This window comes from Akebia trifoliata, chromosome 11 (assembly GCF_017979445.1).
Source record: "Akebia trifoliata isolate Shusen 1 chromosome 11, ASM1797944v1, whole genome shotgun sequence".
Taxonomy (NCBI): domain Eukaryota; kingdom Viridiplantae; phylum Streptophyta; class Magnoliopsida; order Ranunculales; family Lardizabalaceae; genus Akebia; species Akebia trifoliata.
The window spans coordinates 11754551-11777636 of record NC_141385.1 but is presented as its reverse complement, the minus strand read 5'-3'; the positions used below and the strand labels follow the sequence as shown (position 1 = coordinate 11777636).

The window sequence follows — 23086 nt, the reverse complement described above, 5'->3', positions numbered from 1 at the left end:
GGAGGCTGCAGATTCCCCACAGGGAATCCTCCATACTCCTGATACTGTTGTGAAATTTGAGGTATTTCAGTTAACTTGATGTGGTTTTTCATGGATATATGAACTTTGGTTTCATTTTTGAGCTTTAGATAATGATAAAACACCCAAAGCTCAAGATTAAGGTGGTGGATGGGAGTAGCTTAGCTGTTGCTGTTGTGCTTAATAGCATCCCTGAAGGAACAAAGCAAGTACTTCTTAGAGGAAACCTTACCAAGGTGGCTTATTCCATTGCCTCAGCTTTATGCCAAAATGGTGTCAAGGTAGGTACAATATGCAGGGATGATAATGAGAAGCTAAGATCAAGGCTCATAAGCCACAATCCTAGGGATATGTTGAATGGATATTATGGAATCCCCATGAATAGAATGAACCTTATTCCAAGGTATTTTCATGAGATTTCCCATGATTTATGTTTCATCTTTCATTTCTATTTCTTTTGTTTCAAGATAGGTATTGATCAAAATTCCGAATCTTTCTTTCTTCGATCAAAACAGAATTTACAGCTTGAATGTAGTGAGTAACTTGGAGACCTTGTGAAGGTTTGATTGAGAATTTAAGATAGCACTTTGTCCCATTCTTTGGTTTTTCCGATACAGTCACCAAAAAACTCACAACTTATTTTTTGTTTGAAAATTGTGTCTAATGAGTCAGACCTATTTGATATGAAATTGTCAATCTAAGCCATTTATGGTGATTGTAAGTAATTTGTGGCGATACATTCTTTATCATTTTTTGATATCTTGATGCAAGTTTTCATTTTAGACTGTTGATAATGACATTACACTTAAAATACATATCAGTAGGCCAGGGCTACTCCAAAAGTTGTTGCAGCTTTTGCCGAGGGAAGGGAATTTGACTAAATTCTGATCTACTTGAAGCAGGTAATTGTGTATGCTTCAAATTATTTCAGTTCATTTTGGCGCATGTGAAACATAGTGGGACCCATTAGTGATGTGGTGCTTATGAAGGGCTGTTACAATGTCTATTATTTTGCGTCCAATCCGGTGGAAGGTAGTTATCTGGTTGAGTTGACAGATCATAGCTAATGATTGATGAAAACATAATTTTTTATTACTAGAACCCAAAATACAAGAATTCTTATAATTTTTTTTTGATGGGTAAGCTAGACTTGAAACCATGACTAGGGATACTTGTTAAGAACTAGAGAGGACCCAGACCTGAATTTGTGCATAATGAGTGTTTATGTTGACTGGTTTTGGATCTGTCATTTTCCAGTGTATATTCTCTGCCACAGGAACAAGTAGTTAAAAACCTTCAGAAAGAGAGTACTCTATATAATCAACCTAAACTAGTGACCAAGCTTTAGAGGCAACGTTTCATCCTATACTTCAAGGAAAGTGATCGAGTCTGCATGATCTGACATTCGGATGAAGGGAGAGACTGTGAGAGCATGTAAGGGAAAGTGGAGCACCATGGGTATCAAGGCAAGACACTGAATAGGAACACAGACTTGGAGAGAATTAGTCCCATAGGCCATAGCATCCTTAAAGCCTTACGTTAGTATGTAAAAAGTGCTTGCATGGTTGATTTGTTCTAAAATCCTTAAAATGAAACAAATTCTAGTAGTAGATATAAATTTCCTCATGTTTTTGTATATCATATACTTTCTGGGAAATCTGAATTCTCACTATATTTTTTGGTGCATTTACGTGATTAAGTTGAAAGTTCGACATTTTCCTAATAGGTTTTGTCATATAATTCAATGTTAGAAAGCACTCATTGTGTACATTGTATTTTAGGCATGCTTGGGACCTTTCTCAGATTCTTTTATTTTATTTCGTAATGTTTCAAATCTCATTACATATATTTTAATGGGTGTAACTAACATTTTTACCAAGCATTCCATTCTTATAAAGGGATTGCAACATGTTTGTTTTCAAACAGTTAAATTCTTCATTCCTTGTCTTCTTCTTCTTCCCTTTTTTTGATTTCTTTTCTTTGTATTTCCCTCGTACCTCTTACAATCAATATTTTTCAAGTTTAGCTTTCAATTCTGTATATAAAGTGATTGCACAAAACCTATTATTTATCCTAAATAGCACCAATTGAGAGTTCCTCAGAACTTTATCAAGCATTGCCAACAGTCAAAATATCAGGAGAATAGCACAACCCTTCCAAAATTAATGAGAAAATGAAAATACAGGTGAATGTAAAACAACAGACCCTCATGTTCGGTTTTGATTAAAAACTCAAAAATACTTTCCAAAAAAACTATCAAAAACTAACACCCTCCCCCCAGTAATCCCTTATTTTTTTCTAACCATATCTAGCTAAAAACCTGTTTAAGCTCACTCCACACCTACAGCTGGAACTAATGTATGAGTCAGGATCTTTGAGACTGACATCATCATCCCGTTGAACACCTGCGAGATACCAATTAACAAAAACACTTGAGGTAAGCTCCTAAGCAGGTTAAAAATAATAATCAGATACCTTGGCTCGCGGATTGCTGTGCAACTCTACAAGTTACAGGTGGCATTGGCTGGAGACGAGAAGGCCTTGCGTATAAGAAAAATGAGGTGATTTTACTTATGATTTAGTATACTGAGGCCATTATTCCAGTTATTTACACTAATGCATTATAGGTTTTTCTGGATATTGTCGTAAGTGTCAATCTTCTTATGTCTTCAAAAGGTATGTGTTGGTCACCTACGAGCTTATTTGTGCTAACACAATGTGTCTTTTTTTTTGTCACAAGTATGGTCTACTTGCATCGTTATATGCCACCTTTGGAGGAGAGTGACATCTGCACTTAAATGTCAATGCACATAAGCAAAAAAGCTGTGAGCTTGTATAAGGAATTTGAAATGCTTAACCTGCCATCAGAAATCTCAATATCTATAGAGTGAAAACAGAAACAGTTGAGGCAAAAAGGTACTAGAAGACGAAAAGTAAGAATATTGTGAAACAGAATAACTAAGTTTAAAAATAAGAGATTGGACATGGTAAAGGTAGAGTTAAAACATCACAGTTAAAATAACTGAGTTCATCACCTCCATGAAAGATTGTAAAAGTTAAATTGAAAAATAATATTTCCATTACTCTACAAATAAATTCTGTTAGAAAGATGTGGGTAGCAAATCTTCTAGAATACCAGATTGGTTAGCACAGATAGTATATTCTCTAGATTCTCTATTGTATTGTATTCCATCATCCTTTGAAACCAACACCCCCCCCCCCCCCCCCCCCCCTCGAAAAAAAATAAATAAATAAAAACTCAGAAGAATACTAGAAAAGCTTCAATGAAATCACATGAAATCAAAGGATGAAAATCTTCAAGTTCTTTAAAAGAAAAGAAAAGAAAAAAAAAAAAAAAAAAAACCAAATACATATGACAGTCCTTTAAAATCCCCTTAAGACCATATACTGGTTTCTTGCTCTACAAAGAAAGATGGTTGAAATTCACAAGGTACAGATGGAATTGCTAAGATTATTTCCCTTGGAAGAAGTCATTTTAATTCATTTTTCTTATGACTTTTATAAGTCCAAAGGTTTCTATAACTCCCCAACATACTAAAAAATGAGTTTGAAGACTGATAAACAAGGTCTTGCATATGTTCTTGACAAGTACAATCATATCAAGATACCGCACAACAGAATGACATAATATACTGCACATTACCTTATGGTTTTCGACAGAATTAGTAGTTGACACTGCATTGACCTCTTGAAGTTGCTTTTGTAGCATCAAAGGTGAAGGAATTAATACGCACCCACAAGGATTTCAGTGTCACCTCAATGTACAATATGCTGTTTATTGAAAATTTAGATAATCCATATTTGGATTGCCAGGTAAATTGTGTTGTTCTCATTTACGAGTATTTCACCGACATTGATGGGGAGGTGATATGCCAGTGGATGGTAAAGGTCTGTCATCTGAACAGGCTCACATTCACAATTTTAAAATAATCCATCAACCAAGTTAGCTTAGATGGGAAGTTAAAATGCTCAAGATGTGACAGAGCCAGCTTTAATGAAGACTATGTAGATGGTAAAGCCTACTTGGATGTTCGGTATTTACTTGTCAAATATTGAAGAAGTTCCCTACCAACTTTGACATTTTCTCAGAATCAATAGTGAGAAGTCCATTGTGCATCTAGTAGCTTATATTGCTCTTGTTACAGGCAGCACAACTCTTCACAATTTCATTTTCGTGGTGAGAGAACACAAGGCCCATCCCTCCACCATGTATGTCAAAAGAGTTACCCAAATAAGAAGCACTCGATGTGCCATCCCGACCTTCCTCACCCCCTGGACTCTCCCAAAATGGCTCACCCTCCTTTGCAGAGTGCATATACATTTTAAAAACACAAAATGGTTATTTTGTAGACTGTCATGGCCTTGTGTGTGTGGGTTTTGGGGTGTGTTTTGAGAGTTACCTTCCTAGTCTGTGTTTTTATGAGGTAGGTATTCTCGACTCTTTTCTTTGTTTTTATTAATAGATCTTATATCCATTGTCAAACAAATAAGCAGTTATTGTCCATGGACTCACTTTCCATATAGCAAAATCAGCAGGATTTCTCTTCTTCAAGTCAACCCTTTCACCTGGTCTATTATATTCCAATGTGTATCAAAAGACAGAAAAGATCGAAAACCAAATGTGCATTCTTTATTTATAGCCTGCAGGACACATCAATGCAGCTATTCACGATAACACACAATAATACATAATAATAAATGAAATCCTTTTAGCAATTATCGACCATTTATAATCCTATAACACTGTAAACTTAAGCTCCAAAGCATGATCTGCTTAATATTTTTTCCCTCCATTGTAAATCTGTCCCTGTATACTAGTCAATTTCTCAAATAAGCATATGAAGATCAATTTAGTTAAGGTGCCCTACTAGAGAAGTCACGAACCACTAAACAAGGAAAATGTAATGTTATAATCAATATTCAACACCATGAAAGATAAGTGATACAGGGTTGTCAAAAGTGTAAAAGGTATATATGATCACTTGCACAAATATAGAGAGAAGTTTACCCATTCACTCCCAGAATTTCTATCCAAGTCGGTTTAGTTACTGATATGTCTAGTTCTCTCTCTTAAATGTGTGAGATTGTGTCCGACTATCTGTGGCATAACCTAAAGATCGTATACTATAGTATGATCCATGTATCTTGGTTACTAATCATCCTTAGAATGCTAAAACTCACATTGAGCTCGACAATAATTAAAACTTGGTGAGGTCGACAACTTTTTTTTTTCTTCAAGTGTCGAAACTCGACAATAAAAATATTGAACTCAAAAATAAAATTTGTCAAACTCGACATGGTAAAACCCACACATGTTTTTTGTTTTTTTTTTTTTTGAGTTTTTCTCACTAAAGTACATGAAAAGATCAACTTAAAGCTTGGCATAATGATTTGTGTAGATGATTTCCTTGATAGAATTTCATGCAAAAACAAACCAAAACAATTGGAAAACCCCGGCTTTATTTTGGTTATAAATCGTTGGAAAAAAAAAAAGTACTTCTAAAAGTGCAAAATGAGAAGTATATCATTTTTATTCGTCATTCACGATAAAAAATTGTCGGAAATTATTGGAATCACTATTGGAAAACCCAAGTATATGAGAAGGTGAAAATAGGATAATTTCGATATTATAACCTATGATGAGGTTGAGGGACTATTAAGAAAAGAAAGTTTTACTAAATGGACTAATAAGAGAAGCCTAAAACTTAAGGACTAATTAGAAAGAAAACCTTCCATTAGAGATCATTACATAATTTTTCCTTAACTTTAAGATTCCACGGAATCTGGCTAAGGCGCTTACTTATGCATTTTATCGAACGAGAGTAATATTAAGCGAATCTGATTCAAATCTGATGGCGACACGTTACTTTACCACTGGTTGGAAAATTACCTCCCACATATTTATATACTGAGAGCTTCAATTATAACACAAAATTTTACTTATAACACACCAATGGTTTGATCATTGGTGTGTTGTAAGTAAAAATTGGTGTGCTAATAGAATATATAATTATTTTCAACTAATGAAAACTTAACACGTTATTATTTGACTCATCCGAGCTTACTCGTGAGTTTTGACTTAATTTGACTTAATCAACACTTGTAAAGTCCTTCACTCGGAGTTGGAGGGAAGGAGATGTGGATTCAAATACCGCTTTAATTAAAATTAAAAATAATAAATAAATAAAAACCGACAAAAATCATAAAAAAGAAACACAAATAATCAATTACAGAACCTAAATAGATTTAAAGAAAAATAGAAAAATCTCTACAAACCTTATGAAAACAAATACAAAGAATCAACATCTTTATTTTCTCCAAAATTTAAGAATTAAAATAGAAAACAGTATATTATAGTACATAAAGAATCAAACCATCAAAGTGATGGAAATTCGATGAGCAAAAGATCTTCTTCTTCTTCAACAACAACAGGCCACTCAACATCATCATCACAATAACCTCTTTTAAAAAAGCCTCCATTTCTTCATCATCACTGCAATTTGGATCAACAATCCTCCTTGAGGATTCTTCCTCAAGCTTTTGTTTCTGATCAAGCCGATTCAATACGTTCTCTCCAAGTTCACTCAACTTTTTATCCAAAACCTCAAGTTTCTCCAAAGAATTAATCTCTTCAACCTGTATCTTTTCCCACCAAAACCTACTCCTCTCTTCCTCCATCTTCCTCAAAATTAACTCCAAATCCCTAATTTGATCAAAAACTACCGATTGATCTTCTGATCTGTTGTGGTTAGAATCTGAATCAGAGACTGTTGAATTGGAATTGGAATTAGAATTAGATCCTCCATTGTAATAACGGTTGATAACAGAATCAACTGAAGAGTGACCAAAGCAGAAGGGTTTTCCAGCAAGTAAGAAGACGATAACGGCAATCTGTGTATCAGAAAGACGGCAAAACTCAACAGCTTTTCCGAAAAGCCCTTTTCTTCTCTTGGAGAAAGTTACCTGTAATTTGCTTTGACTTTCAATCTTCTCTATTTGAATCTTTCTCTTTCCCATTATTTCTCACGATGCTTCAAATAGAAATTTTGCTGAGTTTTGGAAAACAAAACTCAGTTAGTCAAGAAGGAAGAAGAATAGAAAAAGGAAACAATTTGATTTTTTTTTTTTGAGGGAGAGCGAGAGAACTTGGTTTCTGTTTGTTGAGTTGCATCTATTTCTTCAAGAGAAAAAAAAAAAACAGAGTCGTGATAATATGACTCGCCAGTGGCATACTCAATCGACTTCATGATGTGACAAGTTCGGATACCGTAGATCTAAATGCATCGGGATTCAATTTTCACTTCCCCGTAATAGTATATCCCGAGGCGTACATATCTACGGTTCCCAAATTTTCCACGTCATGGAATCGACGTCATGGAATCGATTGAGTATGCGACCTAGTGAGTCATATTATCAAGACTCAAAAAGAATAAATTTGTTCACAAATTGTGGCTGATAGTGCTCACAGAATCTGTGATCCACCAATCACATGCCCCCAACTTGTATCAATTAAAACTTTAATTTACAAAACTACCCTTGTTAGGCTTGACGTGGCACACACTAGAGGCAAAACTCTCTCTGATCAAACCTTTACGTGTTAAAATGACCAAAGTAACCTTTTATTTTCAATCTTTGACAGCACGAAAATAACTGTAATTAATTAGATAATAATACAACTAACGAATAAAAAACGTTAATAAGAGAGATTTACCGGGCAGATTGCATTTTTATTATAAAAAACCTAGTAGGAATCCACCTCATAAAATTCAAATTTATGAGATTAATTTATATGAAAATTTGAAGAATTTTATATAACATGCATTTATTTTCAAATAAAAAATATCTTAAATTATTTATAATATGAAAATAAATGACAAAATAAATCGATTCTAGGTACCCACGGGTATCCATTGGATATAACCTAATGGTTCCGGTTCTTATTGGTTTGGTTCCATTTTAGACCTAGCTCTAATTGGTTCCAATAAAAAGAGAATTTGAACCGGTGTTTTCGATTTTGGTTCCGATTCAATTTCAGTTAAATGGCTACCCATTGATACCTGTACTTGGAAGTGGATTCTGACCACTTCAATTTGTGGCATCCAAAAACATGATCGTAGTTATAAAAAACATGATTCTAAGAACTTTAAAAAAATAATTTTGAAAAAACATTAATTTTCACAGTTTTATTTTAGTTTTAAATATGGAGTTGGCTAGTCATCTATTTTCAACACCTACCACCGAACTCAATTTTTATTTTTTTAATTTGAGTTTTTTCATGAAATCTAAAAGGCTGTGTTGTTGGATTTCTAATTTGATAATCCATGTGAGCCCAACAACCTTTAGTAAGATTTCAAATCTTACTAAGTTAGTCACGATAGCTTGATTCATAAAGTAAGGTTCGTTAAAGTGATAAACTTAACAAAATAAGGGAGTTTTGTAAATAAAATTGCAACAGATAGATTTGCCCAGTTAGATATCATTGGCCAAAAATTGTTTACAGTGACGACCCAACATTTGCATGGAAGGAAGTTAAGATTACCCATCGACCAAGTTAGCATTTAACCTCATTGACCAAAAATTCTGGCTCCACCCTTGAGTACAAGGGGGTATCCATGGGAAATAGAGGTGAAGGACATGATTTATGAATGGTTGCATAAAAAAGTCCCCCCACATGCAGAATTAGTGACAAAGTGATCCGTTTGTGTTTCACTTATGACATTATAGATGGATTTTAATCTTAGGCTTGTTAGTTATTGCTATAATAATCTTTTTGGTGATTACAATACTTGGAGATTACTATGTGAAAAAAGTGATAAATTCAACACCGAAGTCCGTTGAATTTAACTCTTTTTCACATAATCTTTAAAAAAGTCTCGACAAATTTCCCCTTTTTTTTTTCTTCTTAAAGTAGTGGATATCTTGCATAATGGGAGGCAAGAGATTTTGCTACTTCAACTTTTCTTAAAAGCAATTAATGAAATTATCTCTGAGACATTAAATAAGAATCGATCCACCAAAATGATGAATAGAAATTTGTTAAAAAATTCACACTTTACTCACATGGATGTGTGTACAAAACTATAGATGTTTTTCATTCATCGTACACACTTCCGCATGAGCAAAGTGTGAATTGATGTAAATTTTAATGTCACTCCAACACGACTTTTAAGGAAAAAATGGTTCTAAGCTGATTAGTCAATGGCATGGAGATTCGTGTATTGAAAATTTAGGGTTATGAGTCGAGAAAAGTGTGTCAAATGTCAAGTAGTTTATGTGGTTGGGTTTTGCATTTTTTATATACACTAGTTGACATGCTATTGATCCATCAGCTTAGCACACAATTACTTGTAAGCAAGAATATACACCAAATAAAGAAATTTATGGGAAAACTAGTATACATATCCAAAATTGATTTTAATTGGAATGGTTATTAAACGGTCCCTTAATTGATATTAAAGTATTTTGCCAAATGAGGTTCTGAATTTTGACACCAAAATACCTTACTAGTTATTATATGACCAAAATAATGATTTACACCATATCAGCTAAGGAAGTTATGAATCTGATTTCCATACAAGAATGTTTGCTTTGCATTGTAGAAACTTTTAGGTACTCAACGGTTGGAAATTACATTATTATTATTATTATTATTATTATTTTAAATCAGTTCAACGAGGGTTTACTAAATAATATCAACAAGAGCGCCGTTACATGTTGCACCGACGGCCAAGTTTTTTGTCGCCATGTGTCACTATTTAACTCGCTGGTAAAAGTTTTAGCAACAGCCACATAAAGCTACCATCACTATATCCCCTATTTTCTAGAAAATGTTTGGTGAGATTTTATTTTTTGTTGTTGCTTGTTTACACTTTTACCGACAATTATTTGTTAAGTTTGTTGGTATATGCTATTTTGTTAAAAAAAAAAAAAATGAAATTAATTTAATAATTAAAATCAATATATTTTGTGGTGAATGCATCCACAGAGCTTACTAGGGCGGGCTGATCAGCCTCAAATCGGACTGGACTTCAAAAAACCAAGGTCAGGTCGGGCCGGGTTAGGAAGATGACTATGGGCTTTTTATACCCCACTTCCCCCCCCCCCCCCCCCCACAAAAAAAAAAAAAAAAAACTATCCACATATCGTCGTACTCCAAATCACTAACTAAATAGATGGGATGTTTAGATCACATGTAATGTATTTTAACAGTTGTAGAACAAATTTAAAGAAAAAAAAAAAATTCAATGAGTGAAAGTGTCACGATCCATGAGTGCGGATCCGCTTTTACTTTTTGAGAGTCGCTACATAGTTTTACGATCTTGGAACCGAAACATGACTTTAAAGAATAAGAAATACTAAACTACGAAAAGATTGTGGGTACGGGGATCAAGTTACAGGATTGGAAAGTATTAGGCACAATTCCCGCTCGGCGAATGCTGATTTCTACTTTTCCCCAAAATTTACATTGCAATAAACGTCCTAAAAAAATAAAATAAAAGTTACCTTCCTTTACCTGAATGACCACGACAATTAATTCCCTCAAAAACTAAAGGTGAACGTTCCTCACGTGAATCTTCTCACTTTTATCTCCACTATTAGATCTGCCTTCGATCTTCGAGATTAGACTTTCTTCTCTTGAATCTGGATATTTTACTAACTTTTCGAGATGTTCTTAAGAGTTTATAAGTATTTATATTTTTTTAGGTGAAAATTAGAGCTTGGGGGTTAGGTATGGACTTGGGACTTTAAATTTAGAATTTTGGACAGTATTAGAAGAGTTTTTTACCTAATTTTTCTAGGATTTTTCTTGACCTACAAAATTAGGTGGTGGAGGCTCCTTTTTAAAAAACTTTGTGAAGATTGGGGTTTGGATTAGATCTCTTAGAGATAAGATCTATCTCTAATTAATATGTTAAATTATTAAGATTAGGAATTACTTAGATTTTATTTGAATTTTTAAACTTAATTTTTTATTTTTTGGAGAACCCCCTCCCCCCCCCCCTCTCTCTCTCTCAATTGAGGGTTCTTTATTAAATTATTCTGAATTCTTTGAAACCCCCGGTTGAAGGGTTCTTTATTAACTATCAAGTGGGCCTCACTTAAGTAAATAGGTCACCACTTAAAATTTAGCCCTTAGGCTTAATGAATTGATTTTATCTGTTCAAAAATTTTAATTTCATTTATTAATATTTCACTTAACGTTAATTAATGTTTTGATTATTAGTTTCAAAATTTTGAATTTTAGAGTTGAAAAATTATCGCTTTACCTTCAAAGAGGACTTTTGGGTTGAGATGTTCTTTTTTGATGTTTTGGAATTAATCTTTCGTAAAGAATTTAATGAGAGTATTGGTTTGTATCACTTCTGCGTTTTTGACGTGAAATGATTATGGATCCTATGAGGAGTGTTTTCATAATTTTGTCGAATTTTGTGATAATTAGCGAAACTGTTTATTTGGTTTTAGTTTGTTGTTTTATCTGTTTAAAAGGGTTTTCCTAAACCTAATGTAAGCTCTAGAGATATTTTGATGTCAGGGGTATTCTGATTTTTCTCGTAAAATTTCTTTTTATCTGAAAATGATGATTTCTATGTTTTGAGTCATATCTTCCTAATGTAACGTGGTTTCTAAAGTTTTGATTGCTTGAAATATCTCATCCGAGCTTTAGAAACATATTTAGTAACAAATAAAAACTTTAAAATATTCGTCTATCATTGGAAACTGTCGCAATCGGGTTGACAAGTTGATTAATCAAGCTAGTGCAAAAATGGGGTGTCTACAATGAGATATCCCAATTCCAATCCAATGGTGTAGACATTTTTTTATACAAGCAACAATTAAATCTGGGTACTCCATCTAATTAATTAAATTAGAAAACTCGGCCAATTAGTAAACTGACAATTGAGGTTTGGAAGGCAATGACAGAGAGAAAATCTTTGGAGAGGAGTTGCGAAGTCCCGAGAATTCAAAGAACCCCTTTTTCCTCATTGGCTTGCCCACGCACTGCCCCATTAAAGATTTAAAAAAAACCACATCACATATAATCATACATTACTAACTAGAATACTAATTATTAAGAACAACACATTATTATTAGAAGTGAAAAAAGAAATGAACCTAAAGGGATGAATTGGCTACAGAGAGAGTAGTCGAAGCCATGTTGTGATTGGTGATATGTGAGAGTAGCAACAACAAGAAGGTGTTGAAACAATAAAAAAGAGATGATTAGATAATGGATAACTTTGTGGCTGACTGAATGGTTGTGGTCTCCACTCCTTCAGACTATCATATATAATCTACTCTTCCTCCTCTTACTTTACAAATGTTGAGACTCATCACCATCTCTGTGTTTGAATGAGAATGTGTGATAGAAAACAATCCCAATGACTGTTTCTATTTTAGTAGTAGAATTTTAGGAATTAGTTGCTTCTTTTTCTGAGTCAACTTAGTTGGTGATATATTCTAAGAACATTGTTGAGTAGTGTAGTATTTCTGGGAAGTTTGTTAGTAGTGTTGCACTGTATTTTTGGTTTTTTGTTATTATAATCATCTACAAATTCAGCAATAAATAAAATAGATTTTGGTGCTTGTGTTCAACATTTTGGTATCAGAGAAAAAAGTTTGGCGTTCTCAATCAAAGAGAGAAGCAGATCCAGAACAACACTACAAAATTTTAGGGTTTTAGCGGGGGTCAAAAACCGCCGCAAATACCAAAAAACTGCCACTATTATTAATAGTGATGGCCACGTGTAACGCCACTATAGGTGGCGTATATGGAGCCCTATAGTGGCGGTAAAAAACCGCCGCTAATTGATTGTATTACCGTCGCTATAGATATGAGTGAGACCTATAGTGAAGGTAAAAAACCGCCGCTAATTGTGTATTACGGTCGCTATAGATATAAATGAGACTTATGATGGCAGTCAAAAATCGCCGCTAATTGATTGTATTACCATCGCTATAGATATAAATGAGACCTATAGTGACCGCCGCTAATTAGTTTTTTACCGTAACTATAAATACGATTTGGAATGCCAATAGTGGTGGTAATGGCCGTCTCTAATAAGATTTATTTATTTTTTTAATTTCTTTTATTTTAAAATTATTTGTAATTAAATACCTATTTTTATATAACCTGTTAATTAAACATAATTACTTAGTAAATCAAATTAGTTAAGAGACAAGTATAACAAAATAATAAGTCGATTGAATTAAGAGTCAATGCTTATAAATCCATGTTTATCACTCAAAAAACAAAAACTATCTATCATGGTGGTTGTTGTGGACATTGATCATTGTGGGGTTGGTCGTGCTGCTCATCAACCTACAATGCATATACATTAATCAAATTAGGCATATCAATAAATATGTTCTATGTACTAATTGTGGAAAAGCATATGCAACAAGTTATGCTTTATTTAATACTAAAACAAGTTAAATTCACTAACACCTCATACAAGGACTAGCATTAAAAATAAATATTTGTTCTGAACAGATTAAAAAAGTCTAGCTCAATCAAGATATATGTTGAAGCATTGACTCTTATCATATAAGGTGGTAAAATTTCTCAAGAAAATACATTGTATCGTCACATTTCGATATGCATTGCATCAACTCGATCATTTAGAAATATAGATAAGCCTTGTCAAACTCACAATTTAACACACTTACACTGCAAACTTGGTTTAGCATTCTCACATGAGTCAGAGCAGGTCTCCTACAATGTCAAGTTGTTAACCATGATGTGTTTCAAATTGTCAAAACAAGAAGATATCTAATAGCTTAATGAGTTGGGATTGATGGGCTCATGAAAAATGACTCATATAAAAATAGATCACTATAAATATAAAAACAGATCACTATAAGATAAAATAACAAAAATGCATGTTTTTCTAAGATGAAGTATTGAAGTACAAGTGACTCTATTACTGTTTCAGAAAACTATAGTGTCAGTGGACCTGTTATGCTCAAAGTGTAAGAAAAAGGTGATGAAGTTAAATGCTGGAATAGAGTGGTGTTAAATGTCTGTCTAGTTGAGTGGTGTGTGTGTGTGTGTGTGTGTGTACACGTGCATGACTAGTGTGTTAAATGATTCCCAAAGGGCTGACAGGGTTGTGGTTGATAGTATTGGGCTACATTGTAATATGTAGGGTATTTAGGGGTATACACCATGATCTGAGATTAGGATTTCTTTGCTTAAAACAAATGAGAAGCTTCTGAAAAGAAGGGAAGAAGAGCTAGAAAAACAATAAGAAGCTTGAAGGCTTGAAGTGGAATCTTGCTACCTTGAGAGAGGTTCTAGAATGGATTTTCAACACCAATCGTATCAAATTAGCTGAATTTATGGCGAGTTTTGTCAATTTCTACTTAGGCCGAGTGACATTCACCTATAATACACCAAATTAAAGTGTTTATGCTGAAATTTTAAACAGAACACTTCCATCCCTCTTGTTTTCAACATTTTCTTTCTTTGGGTAAAAAAAAAAAAAAACTAAGAACCATCTGGATTGCATAGTTTTTTAAGGTCTTACAGAAAATTTCCTTTTTGTTGTAATTTGGGTGGGTGGGGGTTGGGTGACCAAAATGTCAAATTCGTAATGGATGCAAGGCTCAAAATAATCATTTGTTGTTTGCTCGTAGTTTATTTTTTTGTTTTTTTTATGAGTTTTGCTTGTGCTTTATATTTGTTTTTTAATGATCATTTCTGATCAATAGGCCTGCATGGAATGGCACAGTCAACTAATGAAGAACATCACCAGTGTGGGTACAAGATAACAAAAGGTTTGGTAGGAAGTGAGAAAGCATGTTTTGAAATGAATGTGTGGAGATGTCAATTATATGCATTATATCAACTCAATCATTCAGAAATATAGATAAGCCTTGCCATGAAAATGTTTCAAACATGGAACCCAATCCTCTAACAGAGAAATATTCAGTCTGAGACACAGACCTTGACAAGAGGTGGAGATATTGGACACTTCGCCACCTTTATAAAACTCTGGCCTGCAAAAAAAACAAAGAAAAATGTTGAAGCGTCATTAGAAACCATCTAAGAATATGCAGTTTGCTGTGATAGACAGTCTTTCTACACCTTTCTTTATAGATGACTGAGGTGGGCACCTACCCTAATTCTTGAACATTGCCTTTGCTAATACTAAATGCAATGCTTACATAGTTAAAATTTGAGGAACAACCAATTTTCATCTTAAATTCAAGAAATCAACCAACTACAAGTAGTTTCCAGACTGCATCTAATATAGATAATAGGTGTTTGGTAGTTTTGTAGTGAGGACATAAACATCATATGGTAAATGAATTATACCATGACACATGTAATTTCACCAAATAACATAATCTAGCCAAGTCAACTGATAATCACCTTTAGATTGTTGGAATGAAGTGTATGAATTCAAGAATTATGTGGTGCACCCATAAGCCCAAGTAAGGCTTTCTAGCCTGAATAGGGTAGACGAGCCCTTTTATATATATATATGTATGAAAGACAGATTTTCTACTAATCATATTGATTAGTTTGAGAGATACATTTCTCTTTGGCTTGCTTAGGAGTAGACTCCCACATCATTGCTTGTAAAAAAAATTTCTCTATAGTTTTTTCTGTAATTTGAAATCACTCGTATTGATGTTTTTTCAGTTGGAAGATTGGGTACTTTGCAGAATCTACAAAAAATCCAACAGCCTCCCTAGTACGACCATGCCCGAAAAAGAAGAAGAATATGAGCCTTTGATCCAAGATGACCTCCAACCTGCTTTTTTCTTTCTTCTTCATATCTACACTTACATTGAAAAGAAGGCAGTCAAGGTAGCCAATCAAATATAAAACAAACCACATCCAAAATAGAAAACTGATCCTTTGAAATATAACAAACCTGATCCCATCTACCTATTAAGTCCCAAAGGACGCCCCTTTGAATTCTTTAAAGATTTTACAAACATCAATACCAAAATCCCAACATTGAGATAATTTTCTGACAAGATTTTTACTTACGCTCAAAGGCTCACTGGTTCCTCCCCTTTCAAGGGCGGATTGAAGATGTACAATTCAACGACATCCAACCTTTGAATAAGGAACACAAAGACCAAGGAACGCATCCAGCTATTACAAATAGCAACGAAAAGTTAGACCATACCTCATGTGCTAGCTTGCAATACATAAAGATATGATCTATTGACTCCCCATTCAAATGATCAAGGAAACAGAAATTCAGAACAATGATGTCCCTTCAATTAATCTAAGAATGTAAGAATTTTGACCAAAGAAGTTTGTCCACAAGATAAAGAAAGAGATTTTGAATGGAATCTACAAAAAGAAGAATGATGATTGATGATATTGAATCAGCATTAAAAGCTTATGGGCTTATTGAGCGGTTCTAGTTGGCTAATGTCCTCTGCTCTAAAATACATCAAGTAAAAAGTGTTGAACATATAAAGCAAAATGTTGGAGAAATAGTAAGAAATTTAACTAATTATCTAAATAAACAATTGCAGTACAGAAAGAAATACCAAAACTAACTTCGAGGGAAACTTTATTGGGTAGCAAAGAAGACTTGTAGTAATTTTTCTCGTCATCTTTCCTTTCACAACTCCGCATTTATTTGCTCAATATTACATAAAGTGGACCTATTCATAATTCCGAGCTATTTGTAAAATAAACGTTCAACTACACATAATAAAACGAATTCCAACAATTGTATCAGAACCAAATAAGGCAACATGTAAATGTTTTTCTTTCCTAAATATGTTGGATGAAGGATATTTTTAAAATCTTAACTGTGTCAATTATTTTGGAGTACAAAAAAGTTTTTGTTTATAGATTACAGAGGACAGTCCTTGTTCTACAATGTATGAGTGCTTATACTTCTAAAGAGGTCCCCACTGGTTTTATAAGCTTTGGGTGTTGATGACTTCAAAGCTCATATTTATTGGAAAGGACCTTAGGCAGCTCTTTGAATTTCGGATCTACAAACCATGTCTGTAGTGTTCGGATCTACAAGCTTATGAAGTAAGTATGTAAAATCCTATGTGTGGGTAGGATTTTGTGTTCTATTTGCTTGCACAGAGAAGAATCAGATACCGCTGTTGTATGAGACCATGTGAGTGCAAGTTCATTGGTAGGTGTGTGTTTGTCAAAAAGGGTCTTAGATATGGATTTGTGATTGGAAGGTACAAGTAAAGGTGGTATCAAAAGCAGATGCCACTAACACGCACAACAGTGATGGTAAAAATAGGAAATCAACGTAATCCTGTATCCAAACAAACCAGTGGCAACTATTCATGGATTGAGTTAAAAGTTATTTGCGTGTTAGAGAATCAGCTGAGAAGCCAAGACAACCAAGTCTAGACTGAGAAAGACAGTGGCATATTGATTTTAAGCCATCTTAAATGGCTTAATTTCATAAGCAATAGTTGAAGTTAATAGATTACTAATGCAATTGATAGAACAATGCAAGTCTGGAAAGTGTGTGCAATATCAGATATGGCCCATCAATTGGACATTCATAATGAAGGGCACATGTAGCAAACATATCTTCAGTATTTGTTAAGCAAGCAGACTTGATTGATAAAAAACTATAAATGTAAAAACTACATTGAATCCAATGGTAGTATGCACAACAAAGATAATACACAACACTTGAGAACTATGTGACAAATCATAGGTTCATAGTTCTCAAAGGACTCAACTTCCATACTATGCATTGCCAAGATCAAATAATCAACTCATATTTCTGAATCATATGCCACCTATTGGCTGGGATTTTCTTAAACAGCTGGTTAAGACAAGTGTGGTGGACGTATTAGCTGCTACTGGGTTTCCAATCACAAATCCAAAAAAACACAGAACACTAATGATCTAAAAAACACAGAACACTCTCATTGAACACAAACACAGCAGTAGCCACAGCAGCAGCTGTCCCCATTTCCCACCTATACCACAGTAGCAGCCATGTGTCATAACAGCAGTCACCTGCTGCCATTTCATATCCATAACAGCTTCCACCTTCCTATTCAAATACACAGCCTCACTGCCATGTGCCAACAGTTGGCTTCCACCTTCCTTCTCAAATACACAACCTCACTGCCATGTGCCAACAATTGCTTCCCTTTCATAATGCCATCTCTTACTTATACCACAACAGTAGCAGCTACCACATCACTGTCCCACAATATGCCATTTCATAATGGAGAAATGAAGTGATCTACTCAAAAGTATTCATGAAAAATAAAAAGGTGTTCCTAAAGGGTTGATTAGATGAAGGTTTTAAAAATGATTGTTAATAATTGATTAATGATGATGACATTAGAAATGCCCGTGGTTCATAAACTCTTATATTTAACTTGTAAACTATTAGAACTTCATTTATTTCATATTTTTACAAATAAATTAATATTTATAAATCAAGGGAGTAGCACATCATATACAACAACAAATATTGCAAAGGTAAAATAAAAATAAAAATGTGCAGTTGTAAAGGTCATCATTACTGTTATAACACCAGTGCACCTCTTATTTTCATTAAAACCTTAATGTAGAGGGACTAGTTAAAAGGATTCTTGTAGTGCCTTGACAAGAGGTGAAGATACAAGTCACTTGTTCTAGAACTCAATTGAATACAGGATGAGTAACAAAATAGCAGTCAGTAGCTATTTACAAATTTAGCCTCACTGTTATTATGCACTCCTCTAAATAATGGAATGAGCCGAAATAATAATAATTTAGTCCCATCTGATCAGTACTCACTATCCCCTATTCAACTCTACCTTCTTGCTCCACAATTCACATCTAGTGTTCACAGTAACCGTTTGTGAGATAAATGTGAAAGATGATTCTCTCCATATTTGGATTTTTATGAGTGTGAAGCAGAGAGCTTTCTTTATATAGCTGGATGTGGATGTAAGTACTAATCTATTTCTTTAATGTGGGATGATCCAGTGTTTCCGATTTACATACCATAAACAACATTACATACTTGGCAAATGGTCACGAATCATAATAAGGTGCATGATTTAAAATTCTAAATTCTACCAAAAATAGAATAATAAGTTCACGACCTCCACGTCAGAAATGTAAAAAATTGCAGTAAATCCAATGCCACCTCAGCACGACCCCAATAAGCTCTATAAAGAGATGGTAAGTGCAGATTCATTGTTTGTGTAGAGGCCTCTTGAAAGCATAACTTACCATTGAGCTTCAATTACTTAATTCATTGTTTCTTAGGGACCTACACCTCATAAAGCATCACATGGGTTTGCTCATTTAGTGTTCTTATCCATCAATCAATTGATGTTGCATCAGAACCACTTGTGCATTTGAATTCTTTATTCAAATAAACATTAGAGCTTCATAACAGATAGCTTACCTTATAACAACAAAAAACCGGTACATGTGATGGTGTTGGGTGTACAAACAAAATGAACATGAAGATGATATGAGCATGGGCCTACATCTAAGATTCCGAAAAAAATATGGAAACAGAACAATAAATGCTTGTATTGTTCTAACATGGCATGATGAATTTGTCTATCAGCACAAGTTATTATGTTAAATACAACAAAAGGGCTGTAAAACAATCAATACCCCACCCACTAAATGTTATCAGAAATTCTATTCTCTTCATCTTCATTTGATTTTGAGAGTTGGGATACTTTTTTGCTCATAAGTATTACAAAGAAAAGTAGTTGATACAGGTTCAATCATTGTTTATGTTTTATGACCTACCATCCATAGTCTTACACTTCCATTCAACCATTTCTCATGTCGGAGACAAAGATACATTTCTAGACTGCAGATCATCAAGAACATGATGCTTATATGAACAGAACATTTAGATCATCATTGTTGTCAAATTGTTAGCCCACAAAATTTAGTGTAATGTAGGTCAGAACCCAATTTCACAACAAGAAGGTGATATAAATAAAAGTAAACATAAAATGATTTAAGTTGTTTGGCAGCACCCAAATCTATAGATGAAATGAGAGTGATTTACCATGTTTGACAAAGAAATTACAGCCTTTGAATTCTTTTAATACCTCTCTTAGATGAATATCTAAGAATATGTAACCGAAATAGTGAACAGAACCTTGGGACATTTTTCCAACTTAGGTATCTACAGGATAACACAACCTTGGGACATTTTTTTAGTGTCTCCTGCTAACAGGTAGATGTAAAATGAGCCACTTGAGAGTTCGTACCTATAGCTTTGTGACCTGTGCCGAGAGGGGGTTGCCTCTGTCTGAAGTGTCTGCACCTTCCTTTCTAATTCACTGGTGTAACAGATCTTCCTCTCCTTTGATCTTGCCACAGATTGCTGATTTGCAAGAATCCTACAGTGAAAAATAGTATGAAAAGGAACAGACAATAAATTTTCACTTGGCTTCTCAACCACCAAGTTCAATAAAAAAAATTTAAGTACAATCTTTCCATGTCATCTACTTGGCATAAACAAGATTTTTTGAAAAGATATATTGCTCAATGCTTGGAATAACTTTATGAATGTGTTTGCTAAGGATTGTACCTACTAATTGTTGATGCATCTATGCCAATCCTTAGATGTTGGGTGAGATAAATTGTTGATTCGCCATGTTAGTTGCGACTCAAGATCCAATAGGGTGTCTCGTTCTTATAAAATAGAAACAGTGTCTATGTGGCCCGCTTGAGTCGGAGTTTGAAACTCCTTGGGCTCCTGACCAAGCCATACATGCAACCCGATGTGTGTATTCTCCAATCCAAACGTGCCACATTGACACCGTTCTGGATCGCGACTCTTCAATTGTTGGTCCATTGTTTAGTAATTTTTTCCAAGTTTTCAAAAAAAAAAAAAAAAAAAACATAAAAAAGAACTTAGATGTTGTGACTCTGGTTTCAGGTCAAGGAATAATTTATAGAAATGTGTGCAACAAGCAGCATTATGTAACGTTTTTTACCATTCATAATCACATAATCAACTCTGTTTTACTTTAAATACAAACACTTAATCACTTTCCTAGAGTCGCCAAGTTTATGCACTTAAATCTCAAACTGAGGTCAGTCTATTCTGCTCCATAAGGTTTTCAGCCTTGCCTGGATCGATGACTGCTACATTACTATTATTATTATTTTTTTATTAAGTACATGAACTGCTACATTCAGAACCTAATTAGCAATCTAGTATATTATTCACATTTAAAAGCACAGATCAAGGTGTCTATGAAATTTGCTTGGAAATAGCATCTAATTGAATGATCCAGACTTATGTTACCCAATTTGTCATCTCACTCGGTTCAAGTTCAGTTTCGGGGTTCATCATTTTAGAACAAACCTGGTTCATAGGGTTAGGCAGAGTTAATTCATATCTAATGTTTACTAGTATGATTCTCTTATGCTATATATAATTCAAACACGCTAGTTACAAGTACAACTATAATGTTAAAAACATAGGAAAATGCATATAAGGAATAAAAACAATCATAAAGATTTGCAAAAAAATGACAGTTTCAACATTGGATCAGGTCCACCATCAAGGACAATTCCCCTGAAGGACAATATAGGCTGATCAACAATGCTCCATGGGGCCAAATGGTTGCATCAGAAGAAAACAAGATGAATCAAACATTTCCACAAAGCAATCTTAAAATCAGCACAATCTTAAAATGGTTATGTTGAGTTTAGTCACATAAATTGCCTTGTCACTCTCCTTATAAGCTCCTGGGCCTCTCCACTCATTGCCAATTGGTTTTGAGTTAGACCCCCAAATTTATCATGGTATCAAAGCGGGCCTTTCTCTCCTCCACGTCACCCAATTCATATTTCCACGTGTTTTGGCCCAAACGTGCAGGGGCGTGTTGAGTTTAGTCCCACATCGGACATAAATTGCCTTGTCACTCTCCTTATAAGCTCCTGGGCCTCTCCACTCATTGCCAATTGGTTTTGAGTTGGACCCCCAAATTTATCAGGTTACACTGTGTGAGGCTCTATTTGGAAACAGAGAATCATCTGTAAATTGATACCAAAATATCTCAACCAAAACATTCTAAAATGGAATGAAACTTCAAACCATGGGCTACGACCAACCCAAAATAAGAACAATTTAGATCTACCAAGGTGGGATGGGTGTAAGGTATAACTTGATCTCAAATATAAAACTGATTTGAGCATTTTGATCTTTAAATCAATCTATAAAATGGAATAATTAAGATCGATTTGATCTCCAATCAAACCAAGTGGAAATCACCATTTGATCTCAAATCAATCTGAAATCTTAAATCGAGTGGAAACCATTTGATTAAATCGAATGAGAAGATACATAGAGAAAGAGACGAAGAAGAAGATATCTGTTAGAAAGAGTAGATTTCCGCCATTAATTCCGAAAACCCTAGAATCGTAGCTGGAGAGGAGAGGAGAAGATACAGAGAGTAGAGAGAGTGAGATGATTTCGGCCATTTTGTTTAAACCATTTGATTAAGTTGAATGAGAAGATACATACAGAGAGAGAGAGAGAGGATACCTCTTCTACCAAATTTCCACCATTAGCAGAGGAGAACATACAGAGAGAGCAAAGAGAGAGACGTTTTTGAATTGGTAATTTTCGCGCGAAGAATTTTGTGAATAGTTGCACGGAGAAGTGATTTGGTAGATGGGAAGCAACGGTGGTATGTAAAAGACGAGTTCTATAGCGACGGGACTCTTGGCCGCCACAATAATATTGTCACTAAAAACTCATAATTTTGTAGTGCAACTTCGATCAAGAACCAAGTTAAGAAGGCTGCAGATTTAGCATATCACTTTATACATTACTATTGGGATGATCAATTAAATGGATCTTGTCAATTCAGTGAACGGCATCGAGAAGTTGAACAACACAAATGATTAATACTGGAAGTCTTGCATAGAATCATATCTTCAAGGGTAGGATCTATGGGACGTGGTGAATGGTGTTGATGTCAGACCTCACAGTATTGAAGAGACTATAGATGTTTCAAAGAAGTGGAGGGTTAAAGCTGGTAAGGCTTTGTTCATGTTGAAAGCTACCATCCAAAAGGAACTGTTGGATCATAT

General features: G+C 34.3%; 1 protein-coding gene and 1 long non-coding RNA gene across 2 annotated transcripts; both read right to left on the bottom strand.

The window, feature by feature from the left end:
• Positions 1 to 6266: 6266 nt before the first annotated feature.
• On the bottom strand, positions 6267 to 7151 carry LOC147390940 (agamous-like MADS-box protein AGL61). The gene has a single exon (XM_086460263.1). The coding sequence runs from the start codon at positions 7054 to 7056 to the stop codon at positions 6391 to 6393; it is 666 nt and encodes a 221-aa protein (XP_086316389.1). The 5' UTR covers positions 7057 to 7151; the 3' UTR covers positions 6267 to 6390.
• A 6072-nt stretch (positions 7152 to 13223) lies between these two features.
• LOC147390939 (uncharacterized) lies at positions 13224 to 19361 on the bottom strand. Its single transcript, XR_015170226.1, has 2 exons — positions 14987 to 19361; positions 13224 to 13360 (listed from the first exon to the last, which is right to left on the bottom strand). It is a non-coding gene; the product is annotated as an uncharacterized LOC147390939 (long non-coding RNA).
• Between the last annotated feature and the right edge of the window lie 3725 nt (positions 19362 to 23086).